At 32.1% G+C, this 15398-nt stretch overlaps 1 protein-coding gene across 1 annotated transcript in view; it reads left to right on the plus strand.

Annotated features, from left to right (window-relative positions):
• Positions 1 to 14581, plus strand: part of LOC111710453 (protein amalgam) — a 35443-nt gene extending 20862 nt beyond the window's left edge. The window contains exons 4-10 of the mRNA XM_023484548.1: positions 1353 to 1444; positions 4958 to 5073; positions 6479 to 6590; positions 9328 to 9444; positions 11729 to 11802; positions 12879 to 12938; positions 13336 to 14581. Of these exons, the coding sequence (XP_023340316.1) occupies positions 1353 to 1444; positions 4958 to 5073; positions 6479 to 6590; positions 9328 to 9444; positions 11729 to 11802; positions 12879 to 12938; positions 13336 to 13382 (618 nt within the window). The 3' untranslated portion in view covers positions 13383 to 14581. The remainder of the gene's footprint in view (positions 1 to 1352; positions 1445 to 4957; positions 5074 to 6478; positions 6591 to 9327; positions 9445 to 11728; positions 11803 to 12878; positions 12939 to 13335) is intronic.
• The last annotated feature ends 817 nt before the right edge of the window (positions 14582 to 15398 follow it).

Here is a 15398-nt window from a genome sequence, read left to right on the forward strand (position 1 = left end):
ATTTTATATCGAGCTGTTTGGTTTCTTTAGTAGGGCCCTACAGGAAAAATATGTATTGGCGAAACTGGTGTAAGAAAATTGAGCCAATACATATTTTTCCTGTGGGGCCCTACTAAAAAATCAAACAGCTCGATATAAAATGGAGTACCGTCTGCAAAGCATGTATAATCATATGGTAGGGCGAACCGCGTCAGTTGTCTCTCCCTTCTATTCCTTGCTCCCTGAGACCAACTTATACCACAAGTTGTACAGTGTACAGCATACATACACATTATAGATGGCAAAGCGGGACAGTACACCAAATAAATCAAATAAATCATCCATTTAAGTTTTATTAATGTTGGATGAACAACTGTTTAATGTTGGATAAACAACTGTTTAATGTTGGATGAACAACTGTTTAATGTTGGATGAACAACTGTTTAATGTTAAATGAACAACTGTTTAATGTTAGATGAAAAACTGTTTAATGTTGGATGAACAACTGTTTAATGTTGGATGAACAATTGTTTAATGTTGGATGAACAACTGTTTAAGGTTGGATGAACAACTGTTTAATGTTGGATGAACAACTGTTTAATGTTGGATGAACAACTGTTTAATGTTGGATGAAAAACTGTTTAATGTTATATGAACAACTGTTTAATGTTACATGAAGAACTGTTCAATGTTAAATAAATAACTGTTTAATGTTAAATGAACAACTGTTCAATGTTAAATGAACAATTGTTTAATGTTGGATGAACAAATGTTTAATATTGGATGAACAACTGTTTAATTTTGGATGAACAACTGTTTAATGTTGGATGAACAACTGTTTAATGTTGGATGAACAACTGTTTAATGTTGGATGAACAACTGTTTAATGTTAGATGAACAACTGTTTAATGTTGGATGAACAACTGTTTAATGTTAGATGAACAACTGTTCAATGTTAAATGAACAACTGTTTAATGTTGGATGAACAACTGTTTAATATTGGATGAACAGCTGTTTAATGTTGGATGAACAACTGTTTAATGTTGGATGAGCAACTGTTTAATGTTGGATGAAAAACTGTTTAATGTTAAATGAACAACTGTTTAATGTTGGATGAACAACTTTTTAATGTTGGATGAACAATTTTTTAATGTTGGATAAGCAACTGTTAAATGTTGGATGAACAACTGTTTAATGTTAAATTAACAATTGTTTAATGTTGGATCAACAAATGTTTAATGTTGGATGAACAACTGTTTGATATTGGATGAACAACTGTTTAAGGTTGAATGAACAACTGTTTAATGTTGTATGAACAACTGTTTGATGTTGGATGAACAGCTGTTTATTGTTGGATGATGTTTACTGTTCAGGTATCCTGGATGAGAAGTTTAGATGGATATCCTATTTACATTGGGAAGGAGAAATATATAAACGACGACAGATTTGAACTCATCTCAAATAGGTAAATAATCTCATCAATTTGTTGTACCGTATATGTCACCATTAACAGGACTGCCACATGTTACAATGTCATATGTTACAATGTCACATGTTACAATATCACATGTTACAATATCACATGTTACAATGTCAAATGTTACAATATCATATGCTACAATGTCATATGTTACAATGTCACATGTTACAATATCACATGTTACAATGTCACATGTTACAATGTTAAATATTACAATGTCACATTTTACAATGTTACATGTTACAATGTCACATGTTACAATGTCACATGTTACAATGTCACATGTTACAATGTCACATGTGTCACATGTTACAATGTCACATGTTACAATGTTACATGTCCGACTAACTGTGGCACCCAACTGTCTGTGTAGAATTAAGAAAAATATTGCCGTGTTTCTTTCTTAATGGGACACACCGGCATTGTATGATAGTTGAACTGAGTATGCAGTGTTGTGGACAAATTCTTTCGTATTCATTTGAGACATATAAAACTTTTTAAAAATCTGTAAATCCTGAGTTTCAGCGCAAAGTCGACTTTCAAAATCGTACTTTTGGTAAGATAAGTTTTCAGAATTTTTTTTTTTTTAATTATTACAGTAAACTAATTAGTTGTTTAGGAACAGGTTAAGAAAATAAAATAAAAATAACATTTATCATCGAAAATAAGTAATCTTGTTAAATTATTAGTTTATATAATCTCTCTTTAATCAAAAAGATTTTTAGCAGATTTTCTGGAGTTTTTACAAAAAGACGACATTTGAAGAATTTAAAGAAATCTGCGAACAAATTCATAGAAAATAAGAAATTCAATATATACTGATGAAAAAGGAAATAATTAATTCTAACTTCGATTTATTGACCAATTTCTTTTGAGAAATATGTTCCTAAACATCTCATTAGTTTACTATAGAATGTTCACGACATTTTTCGTCGTCGTTATTTAAAAGTTAAAAAATACCGATTTTGAGAATATACCCACTCAAATGCAGTAATTATACGTCGTGGAAACGTTTAATATGTCTTAAATGAATCCTAAAGAATTTGTCCACAACACTGCATACTCAGTTTAACTACCTTACATAGGCGGTCTGTCCCTTTAAATAGAGTTTAATCTATTTATTTCCTTCCTCCTGTTCCTTCTACTTAAAACCGCGCAAAAATGGCGGAACTAACGGACAATCAATAATTTCATGAAAACTTGGATATCTTTGTCATATTTGCTGAGATAAGGATGTGAAGGGTGCCTCTGTGAATCGTAATTATAACTCTATAAATATAGGGTCACCTAGAATTACGTCCTAAGTGTTTATTTTTACAAAATCCTGTTTTTTTGCAGAATTTTGTGGTAATTATGTATTGATGATAAAGCAGAAATAGTAAATTGCAATGTGTTATGGCAGCTTTGTCATGTAATGTACTGGATAGTAAACGACATCTAAACCACGGTATTACACTAAACTTGGATTCACTGTAATCTTTAGGAGTTATATATATGCTTAAGAAACAAAATTTAATTTTTTTCCAAACAATATATCTTTCCAACCTGACGTCATAAACCATTATTATTTTTAGTTTAAGATCAAAATATAAAAAGTTTACACTAGTAGGCTCAAAGGGCACTTCGCACTCATTTCCCTTTTCAATTGTGAAACAAAAATTTCCTGGATTTTAAAAAAAATTGCGAATTTGCAAAATTTTCAAAATTCGAGTTTTGTTAGAAGTAGATTTTTTGAAAATTCGATCATCCATAAACTTTCCGTGGGGTCACGTGAGGTCCCCAAATATTTTTTGGCCCGATCGGTTTAGTCGTTTTGACGTTTATTGGATACAATTACACACAAACACCAACACAGAAAAGCAAATTATATACAGATTAGGTTGCAGATAAATGAGGATTAGAAAACATGAATTATCATGGTAACTGTTTAGCTAAATCCTTTATCTTATTATTATCATTTTCCTTTTAACAAATCATAAGTAAAAAGCAGCTCTTTTAGCTGAATATAATCCTTTTTTGCATTTAATGTATAGATGAATATAGAATAAATAAGATATTGTATAATGAGAAGGTATAAGATATACAGTTAACAAACGAAACATTGCCTCTGGTAATCAAGATCTGGACTAACCAACAATTAAATATGGATTTAATGTCTGAAATATCAAAATAAGAATTTAATGTCTGAAATAGCAAAATAAGAATATAATGTCTGAAATAGAAAAATAAGAATTTAATGTCTGAGCTCGAAAAATACATTAAGTAAACTAGCAATATGAGCTTTTGTTACAAGATCCAAATGTTTTATAATTTTTTTATGAATTGCTTCTGTTAGAATATTAGTTTAAAAGGTTCAGTGCGGCTGTTAATATCCTAAGAACCCAATAACCAATAAAGTAAGATTGTCAATACTGATAATAATCAGATTGAGGCGGTTTTACAAGAAATCCAACTTTTTCAAATCAAATCATTACTTTTTTTAAAAATTTTGAACTCGAAAGGAATTGAGTTTTGGCCAAAGAGAATAGAATTTATTAGAGTGGAACTTACTAGGAAAAAGTGTAAAACGGCCATTTTGTTGTACTGTTTCCATACTGCAGGTGTACTTCACATATGTGTGCTATATAACCTGGAACATCATTTAATAGAAAATCTAAAATTAATATTAAAAGAAAACCAAATTATGAAATAGGCTGGTTTCATAACAGACCAAAGATCATTTCACATAGACTCTATACCTTCTACTTTACAAACGATGATTTTGCGTTATAAATATAAATCAAATGATGTTTTTATTCACCTAATTCATTTTATAAAGTTTATTTAACAGCTTTAAAAAATTTGAAATTGAAATGGATAGTCTAGGGAGCATACTGTATTAATGTACTCTACTGCATATAATTAGTGAACATTTACATGATTTGTATACTTTGAACTCCCTTTCAGGCTGAAAGGGACTGACAAAAGTCATACCGAGATATTGTCAAAATTCCACTCTAATATATATTCTATTCTCTTGGGTTTTGGCTCAAACTCTGATTTGCTGGCTCCCATATCTTTGCAACCCGATGTTTTAGTCATTTGAAAATTCGAACAATAAATTCTGTTGGATCATTGGTTTATACCACCAGGTTGCAAAGATGTTGGGATTAGAAAATTTTAGTTTCGGGGAAAACTGAATTCCTTTCTAATTACACAATACAACTTTTTGTCCTTGTTGGCAAAAAAAGGTTTTCACTCTTGAAGATAGAAAACTCGGGTTTGGAAATAAAATATGTTTTAATATCCTCATCAGTCCTAAACAGTTACATGAAAACATTTTAATAACAAAAAAGGCAATTTATAGAACTAATCATTTTTATGAAAAAGTAAAAGAAAACCTTGAAAAAAATAGGGGAATATGGGACAAAATTGGGAAATATGGGGAAAAAATAAGGAAATATGTGGAAAAAATAGGGAAATATGCGAGAAAAAAAAGAAAATAATTGTTTGTTTCAGGATTGGAGATTTTACCCTGCGACTAAAGTTTACCTCTGCTACTGATGCTGGCAAGTTTGAATGTCAGGTTTCAACAAACCCAAAAATCAGCCAAGTATTCTCATTGAAAGTTGTAGGTAAACTTTAAGAATTTTTTTTTGTTAAAAAGTAGTTTTAAAGGAATGGGTATGGAATTTAAAGGAACGGGTATGGCATTTAAAGGAACGGGTACGGAATTTAAAGGAACGGGTTTAGAATTTAAAGGAACGGGTATGGAATTTAAAGGAACGGGTATGGAATTTAAAGGAACGGGTATGGAAAAGGAACGGGTATGGAATTTAAAGGAACGGGTATGGAATTTAAAGGAACGGGTATGGAATTTAAAGGAACGGGTATGGCATTTAAAGGAACGGGTATGGCATTTAAAGGAACGGGTATGGAATTTAAAGGAACGGGTATGGAATTTAAAGGAACGGGTATGGAATTTAAAGGAACGGGTATGGAATTTAATGAGTTGAAGAGAGAAGTCGCCGGTGCAAATTCTCAATCATCGATTCAAAGAGGACTTGAATCAGTTATTTAAGATTTGAACCGGCGGTTGGTAGTTTAGCAACCTCTCAAATTAAGTAAATTTGGTTTTTTTGGCTTAATTCAAAGTTACCCACCCATAGAGGTGCAAAAAAAAGGAAACAAGTTTTTGCCACAAACTCTAACTGTTTCCCCCTATATCTTAGCAACCCAAATGTCGGAGACCTTTGATATTTCAAACTATGAATTATGTTAGATCTAATAGTTTAAGTTTGAAATAACATCGGTTTACATCATCTGGTTTCAAAGATATTGGGATTAGAAAATTTAAGTTTGTGGCGAAAACTCAATTCCTTTGTCCAGAATTTTACGTTTTTTAACCAGAATAATGAATATATCTTCTTTCTTATTATGTAAACATTTCCGTTCCTTGTACAATTCCTTGGGGGATTTGTTTATTCAACAAAAGCTCGAAACTTTGATTATAATAAACTGTATTAAAGTGTAGACCTTGTCTTAATGTTTACCAATTTTCCTCTGATATTGTAAAACTTTATTGAAAAATCATCAGGTTTTGTCAATATAGAAATCATGGGGAGATTATTTTTTTTTATGTAAGAAAGGGGGGAAATAAACTTTATTCTATTTAAAACTAAATTATATACTTAAATTAATACAAATTTTACAGTGATTTTGTCTTATTCCTTATAAGATATAGACTTTTTTTCTCATTTTTTACCTTTTTGTTAGTGGATGCATTTATGTAAAAAAAATGAATAAAAAACTTTGTAAATTTAAAAGATTGTGAAGAATGGACTAAAACACTATTAAAGGAACTGAGTTTTTGCCATAAATTCACTGGTTAGTAGTTTGTCCAGTATTAGGATGGGATACGTAGTTTTTGTAAAAAAAGATTTGTTTTCGAAAATTATAACTTTTCCCGTAGCAAAGGTTTTTATAAGATATTTATGAGCGAAGAGCTCTATTATATAGATTAATGTTTAAACCCTTTAGTACCATCTGTATCCGTGGACGGAGATACGGAGAAGCATGTTATGTCTGGGTCCCCAGTTCATCTCAAGTGTGTTATAGCTAACTGCCTGAAGGAACCAACCTATGTATTCTGGTAAGTACAGTAAGCTAATAGTGTATATCAGCTCTACTGCCTGAAGGAACCAACCTATGTATTCTGGTGAGTACCTAGAGCTAGTAGTTTATATTAGCTCTACTACTTGAAGGAACCAACCTATGTATTCTGGTGGGTACCTAGATCTAGTAGTGTATGCTAGCTCTACTACTTGAAGGAACCAACCTATGTATTCTGGTGAGTACCTAGATCTAGTAGTGTATACTAGCTCTACTACTTGAAGGAACCAACCTATGCATTCTGGTGGGTACCTAGATCTAGTAGTGTATAATAGCTCTACTACTTGAAGGAACCAGCCTATGTATTCTGGTGAGTACCTAGATCTAGTAGTGTATACTAGCTCTACTACTTGAAGGAACCAACCTATGCATTCTGGTGGGTACCTAGATCTAGTAGTGTATAATAGCTCTACTACTTGAAGGAATCAACCTATGTATTCTGGTGAGTACCTAGAGCTAGTAGTGTATATTAGCTCTACTGCCTGAAGGAACCAACCTATGTATTCTGGTGAGTACAGTAAGCTAGTAGTGTATAATAGCTCTACTACTTGAAGGAACCAACCTATGTATTCTGGTGAGTACCTAGAGCTAGTAGTGTACAATAGCTCTACTACTTGAAGGAATCAACCTATGAATTCTGGTGAGTACCTAAAGCAAGTACAGGGTGTACATGGGATTTGAGTCACGAATTTTTAACCGTCTTCAACTAACTTTGAATTAGTTCGTAAATTTGGTGAGGATTGTATTAAAACTAGGAACACTGGGCTATCCTAAGTGTGGTCTACCTAATTTACAACATTTTTGATATTTTCGTCCTGAAATAAGACTCTTATCCAATTTTTAATTACTAAGAAGGCGAAAATTATTTTTTTTTCACATTCATTTTATCATCTATTTGATGTAAAAAATGGAAGCCAATAATATCGTCTTCCCTTAATTCCTATGATTTTTTGGGATACACCCTGAAGGCTAAAATAATATAAAAGTAGAATAAAATGTCCGTCTCTCTCTTCCCCGGAACCGAGTATGATGGATAGGTGAGTGGAGATGGGAAAGAAGAATCCTGAGTGCCAAAGAATTATGCAAATTTTCATTTTTTCTCCAAGTTTGGAAATTTTTCATAATTTCCATCAGAACAGTCTATACATACATATGCTAATGAGAAACTGTTGAGTTTTGTTTGAAGCTTTTCTTTTTACTTTTATACTATTGACCGTAAACACGTTAACCCATCTTAGACAATACCATATTTATTAAATTTTTCTCAATCGATATTTTTAGTATTTTAAAGGGACTGTACGCGGGGTTTCAAGACGCCCTTAATGCAAAGAGTAAAAATTCCTGATATGGTACTATTTAAACCTTTGACTGATGATACGAATCCTTGTGTTTGTCTTTAAACTGACGTTACATAAATTCTATGTATTGTATGTCTTTTAGGTTTTAAAATTCAAATATAAACATTATCATATTTTTTTAATAAAAAACATCAACCAACCAAGTGTTAAAATGGTTAAAAGCGTTGGTGTAAATCCGTAATCCTTGATCAGTCAAAGGTTTAATGGTTACTGTTGTGAATCTAACTTGCAAAAATTAAAATTACGCCTATTAACTGTCCCTTTAAATAATAATTCAAAGTTTGAGGTGCAGTGCAGGGTTAGATTGAATTTTCTTCATGAAAACCTGGAAATATTCCCATATTAATCTTCTTTTTGTAGATATATTTCAACCTTAGATACATTCTTCTTCACAAGTATACCATAACTAGCGCTGAAGTCTAATATATACAGGGTGTTTCTGAAAAGTGTGTTTCTAACTTACGAAACATCGTTGTGATGATCCAGAATGGGAGGGTCGTCGATGAAAGTTTTTTCTCTAAAATGCCGTTTTAACCTTCAAAAGTAGACCTAATATTCGAAAATGTAATTTGTCTATTATACACTTATTTTCCAAAAAATTTAGATTATAATTTTATTTTCACGTTTTATACGACAAAATAGAATACGTTGCGCATTGAGGATTTTTTTAGAAATAAATGACGAAAAAAGATTTTTGAATTTTTTAAAAACTTTTGGAAAAGAGGACCGACTACATTTCGAGTACATTTTGAAGGCAAAAAATGTTTCAACGACGCCCCCCCCCCCCCTACAATTTATGGGTATTTTATCTGTGACACTGTTTAGTGTTTAGTAGAATAAAACGAGGTTTAGTGCCTATTGGGTAAAAACGCAATTAAAATATTCGGAAATGGGACCGAGCACATTTCCGAATATTTGGCCAAATGTTCATGGTTAAAACGGAATTTTACAGAAAAATATTTCATAGACGACCCCCTCCCCCCCCCCCTCTCATCTATGGATATTGTTCCAGAATGGAGCATTTTTTAACACAATGCATAGGATGTTTAGTAGGCTTGCCTAAATACACTTTCTTCAGAGATACCTTGAAAAAATACTTTGGCTAATTCATGGATTCAAACAAATTTGGCATTACTTATAATTCTTATCATCAATTATATTATCATTACATTATTATTTGCGTTGATATCATCATCATTATTATTATTGTAGTTATCATAATTTTATAAAGAAAATTGTAATTATCATCATTATTATTATTATTAGTGTTTTTTCATTATCAGTAACATATCGATATGATGAATATTATAAATATTATCATTATTATCATTTTTATTATCATATATTATAATATTCCAGGTACAGGTCCGGATCTAGATTGGTTGAGGAGAGCGGGGGAAGATTAAGGGTTAGAACTGGAGTACAGGAGGGGGGTAGAACAGCTATCAGTATTCTTACTATTGACGAGGTTAACAGGTAATCACGTGACCTTGTTTCACCTAACCTTGTATCACGTGACCTTGTTTCACGTGATCTTATATCACGTGACCTTTTTCACATGACCTTGTTTCACGTGATCTTGTATTACGTGACCTTGTTTCACATGATCTTGTTTCACGTGATCTTGTATCACGTGACCTTGTATCACGTGACCTTGTTTCACGTGACCTTGGTCATAACAACTTTCTAAATTGAGTAAATAAAGTTTAAATTTTTTTCCAAGATTAAATTATAATTATTTACAACTATGCTTTACAGCCTACAGGGACGTTAAGGGAATTTAAGGAACATAAAGTAATTTAACCTCCCTCTGTTGGGGGAATCATAGGTCATGTAGGTCATGGTAAAAAGGTGGTAAACATATTAATGTTATTTCAGGCTCAGACTAATATTTTTATCAAACTTGATATAATGTTCTGCTCATAAGTTTTCTAATCATTTTAGAGTTTTTTTTTTATAAAAAAGATGGGGAACAATAAGTTTTTCTAATCATTTTAGAGTTTTTTATAAAAAAGATGGGGAACAATAAGTTTGTCTAATCATTTTAGAGTTTTTATAAAAAAGATGGGGAACAATAATTTTTTCTAATCATTTTAGAGTTTTTATAAAAAAGATGGGGAACAATAAGTTTTTCTAATCATTTTAGAGTTTTTTTATAAAAAAGGTGAAGAACAATAAGTTTTTGAAAATTTGTCTCGCGAACATTTGAGAATTGTGTAATGATTAGTTACAGCTACTTTACACTGAAAGTTAAGGGACTTTTATTTTACCAAGGGTTCCCAAGACCAATTTTGCCTATAAAACATCCAGAGCGCTCCAGCGAGGAATGTTTTATAGGCAAAATTGGTCGAGGGAATCCGTGGTTAAGTAAAAATTTTAATTTCCCGAAAAAAGTTGTTGTGCACAATTTTATCGTCTTTTGAGATGAAAATGTGCGTTTTTTTTACGAAACTTCGCAGAGTGGGTCGATATTTTACTCAATTGTCCCATGGGACGTGAAGTAACTTAGCGTCCCTCTGATGGGGGATTCCTAGGTCGGTAATGCTGGTGAAAAGGCGGTAAAACATTTTACTTTTGGTAAAAATCGATTGGTTGGAACTGTAGTAACTTAATTTTTACAAAAAAAAAAATAAAAAGCTATTTTGCCTTGTTTAAATATTTTGCTATGTGAACAGTTTATTTTTGTGCTTAAATGAAAGACTGCTATTTCCTTACTTACTTGTCAAAATAGAGCTGAATACGCGGCCTTATTTGCACTACAATATTGTTATTTATTCAAATCAGAGAAATATAACAACAAATATTGTAATATTATTAAAATCAACACTAGCTCAAGGGCCCGGCGTTGCCAGTGGAATTTATTTTTAAAAATAATTTTGAATTTTTTATCGTTAAGCCTATAACACCCCCAAGATACCCATGAGTGTCCACAAAAAATGTCAGCCCATTCGGTCCAGCCGCTTGGCCGGCTATAGGGAACATATGTACAAATGTCTTGTTTTATTGTATAATTGGTTTGTAAGATTATGAAAAGAAATAAACTACGAATATTGTTTATTAATCACGCATTCATCAACAAATATAAATTTATATATTGTAAATTGTAGTTTTGTCCTAAACATATTTCTTTAATATTGTTTTATTCTACAGGGACGGTAATTTCAAGGGACCCTCTATGAAAACGGTACCACGGGCAGCCGTAGTAGATTTAAATTTCCCAGCCGAGTCAACCTTTCCAGTCCCAGTTTGTACTGTATCGCCCAGACATTGGGTAAATAAAGCAGACACTCAATAGGACTAGCCGGTGCAACAAGGTTGACGCGGTCAGACTTTAGGTTGAATTTACTTTTACTGAAGGGTCAGAGGTGCGTGGTTATATACCCTTGTATCATTTTCTGATCAATACTGTTGAAGATAATGTCGTTTTTCTAGGTTTAAAAATATAAATTTTATAAGAATTCCTACAGAAGAAATCTGCATGTCACTTTTGTAGAGAACCCGCAAATTAATAAATAATTTTTCCAAATTATAAACATTGATATCTAATTTATACTTGATCAGACAAAGGTTTTAAAGGTACCACTGTGAATTGTGCATTACCATCTTTGCATTACGGCTACAGTCTCTTTATTAATTCTTCCTTTAACATGAAAATTATTTAAGGAATGTCTTAATAATTGTGGATAATTGAATACTGTTTAACTAAAGGATTAAAGTCTTATTTTAATTATGAATTAATTTGCATAAAATTAATGTTTAGGGGAGATGATGGAGAGTACACGTGTAAACCAGCTTCAGGAGGAGAAGCTAAAGTCAGACTTCACGTGGTCCGAGGTGATATTATAGGATAATTACATGTTTCAGTCTTTTATAAATAAGTTTTGCTAATAACAGTTTAGACGTAATTACCCATAAATATGAGAGATAAGCTATACAAAAAGATCGTCATGATTGCTAGTAAGAAGAAAACAAATCCAAATGTCTGAATAATCTTTTTTCATATTAAAAGAAATAACGGAGACGACGATCTTTTCACAGTTTTCTATTTGCTCCTGTAGATTATTTATAAACCCCGAAAGACCAAACTAATCTGAAGTTTTGACAGTTTTTAAAGTTAAAACATCAGAATAAACAGAATTATATTGCTTAATTTGTCGAAAGCTGAAAGAAAAAGTTTATAATGCTCTTCAGGGCTTTCACATAATTACACGTTATCAGTTGTAACACAGAACACTCTCAATTCAATTTAAATTTCAAACTTTTAAACAAATAAAATATTTTAATGTAAAAAAAGAAGTAATATTATAAATAGATAGGTAGATAGATTGATAGGTACATATAAAGATGCAGATATATTGGTAGATAGGTAGATAGATGGATAGGTACATATAAAGATGCAGATATATTGGTAGATAGGTAGGTAGTTACGTCGAACTCCTAAGTTGGAAAAATTAAAAATTCTTGACGAAGCCGGAGCCCCATCTTCAGAAAAGGCCGGATAACCCGTCTCTAGACAAAAGCCGGATACCAAAACTGTAGAAAAACCGGATACCAAAACTCTAGAAAAAAACGGATACCCAAACACCCCAAAAAACCGGATACCGCATCTTTAGACAAAGCCGGATTCCCAAACCCCCAAAAAAAACCGGATACCGCATCTCTAGACAAAGCCGGATAACTAAACACCCCAAAAATTCGGATGCCCAAACTACTGACACAGCTGAATTACAAAACTCCTGATCAAATCGGATCTCCGGACGAAGCCGGATTCCCAATTTCAAGACAAAGCCGTTTACCCTAATTACAAACAATGCGGATAGGAAAGTTCCTTCTAATGGGGGGTATTCAAATTCCAGACAATGCCGGATACCTAATTTCCTGACAGAGCCGGATATATTTATTTTGTTTAGGTGAGATACTGCCCGCTATGCAGCATGATCAAGCTAGCGCTGCTACCATTCATTACCAAGGAACTAACACTTAACCAGCTGTAATTATTCTTTTTCAAACATTTCTGCTAAATTATATCCTTTCAACTAGTTTTTATTGTGATTAATTAGGCCGGGCCCATCCCTGATACCCTGGAGTTTCATTTGTAAACACTACTCACAGACCTGACAATAGTTGACACCTTTGCAATTTCTTTTTCCATTGAAAGATTAATTATTGTCAAATTGGCAAAAAGCAATTCAAAATTTATGCTATTTAGAATTTTTTGTTGATAAACAGATTTTTATTTTTTTATAAAACAAAAAATGTTAGTAGATATTATTTCAAAGCAAATATATTCATGAACTTTTTAAACTTTAATTGTAGGCACAAGAAAACAGAATTCCAAATATTAGTTGGTTAAATATTTGTTTTTAGAAATGAGCATTTTGATCGGGTTTACCGCCCTCTTCTGTTATTTATAAACCAACAGCATCATCATCATCTTATTCTTTTCTTCTTTATCCTCTCCAGGAGTACATTCTTCCCCTACTCCATATACTCTAGGATTAGACTAACTTATCCTACTCCATATACTCCAGGAGAACATTCTCCTCCTTCTCCATATACTCCAGGAGTTGACTCCACTCTCCTACTCCATTTAATCTTGGAGTAAATTCTCCTCCTCCTCCATATACTCCAGAAGTTGACTACCTTCTCCTACTGCATTCACTCTAGGAGTAGACCACCTTTTTCTACTCCATATCATCCGGAAGCGTAGAAGACTACCTTTACTAAACCTACTTAATCCTATGACCTATCGCCAATTGTCTACAAATCTACTGAGCACTGGTCTACTTATCCACTAGTCTAATAGTTTACTGGCTTACTAGTTTACAGGTCTATTGGCATAGTTGTCTACTAGTCTTCTCTTCTAGTAAACTAGACTACTAGACTTCTAGTCTACTAGCCTACTAGTCTTTTAGTCTACTAGCCTACTAGTCTTTTAGTCTACTAGTCTGCTAGTCTAGTACTTTACCAGTAAACTAGACTAGTCTGCTAGTCTACTACTCTTCTAGTCTACTTGTCTACCACTAAACTAGCCTGCTAGCCCTAGTCTACCAGTTTACTATACTTCTAGTATTCTAATCTACTATAGTCTACTAAGTAGTTTATTTATATTTTATTTAATGAATGATATTTTAATATTTTAATGTATAAGTTGTATGACACCAATCACCATGTGAAATTTGAATATAAATCACATGTTATAACTAGAGATAGTTAATTTTTAATCATATGTCCTATTAATCATGCATTTGTTGAAAGAACTTTTTAACTAAATAATATTGCTTTATTGTATGTCAACACATTGACAGGAAGGTCTCTGTAACATATTTTTATAGTTGTGTTTGATAAAAAAAGGTATGTCCAATTGTAAAAAAATGTTAAAAATTTTGATTAATAAATGTTAAAATCTGTGATTTCCACCATGTTTTGTTAAACCAGTGTTAGACCAGATCAAGGTTGTACACACGGTATACTCGGATCCGCTCCAATGTATGTAAATGTCGTCTTTATTGCAATTTAGACTAAATCCTCATATGATCTCTTTGATACAGGGTGTCCCAATAAACATGGGAATTCAGTGACGAATTCGATATCGTCTTTTTAAACAATTCTTTGATTTAGTATAGTGATTCCTACTGAGAAAGCTGTAATCTGTAAGATATTCGTCTACTATGTTTACATTTTGTTTGTTTATGTTTTAACTGCATACGGTTGTACTTAGTAAAACAAGAAAATTACACTATACAAACAGAGTAAACTTGTCCGTCTTCACTGCTTATCTTGCGTAGACATTATAGACACATCTTTACAGTCTTTAACCCTTTTCATAAAATAAACTCTAGCAGACGTAATAATAATATGGCTTTTGAAATTAGGTATTACAATGCAAATTCATAACAAAGACGATATCCAATTCGTCACTGAATTCCCATGTTTTTTGGGACACCCTGTACTTAACTGACAATTATCGCATTTAACGAATAATGATTGTGCTAACAAGTGTGAAGCTAGATAATACAATTCTAATTCAAGTTTTCAGTTTTTGAGTTCGTTTATATTCAGCGAGCCACAAACTTTATTATTCTTTAAAATAAGCAGTGACGCCATATGCGGATTTAGAGTGCCCATTGTTATAAAGGTCGTCTTTACCTAAATTGGAGCGATCTCAGAGTATCTTTCCTTATTATACAACCTTGGACCAGAATGTAACTTGAATCAAGTTGTATTTATACCCATCTGCAGACCTTAAATCAAAATAAAACCATTGAAAAAAAATAATTTAGTAGATAATATATATGTTTTAAATTATATGTAAACAATAAAGTTTTCATACCTAAAAATGTTGATAAACAGGGAAGAGTGTTTTTGGCTTTTAATATCACGTGACGTTAGATTTAAAAAAAACATGGCATGTCCAGTTCACAATAGTA

This window comes from Eurytemora carolleeae, unplaced genomic scaffold (genome assembly GCF_000591075.1).
Source record: "Eurytemora carolleeae unplaced genomic scaffold, Eaff_2.0 scaffold907, whole genome shotgun sequence".
NCBI lineage: Eukaryota > Metazoa > Arthropoda > Copepoda > Calanoida > Temoridae > Eurytemora > Eurytemora carolleeae.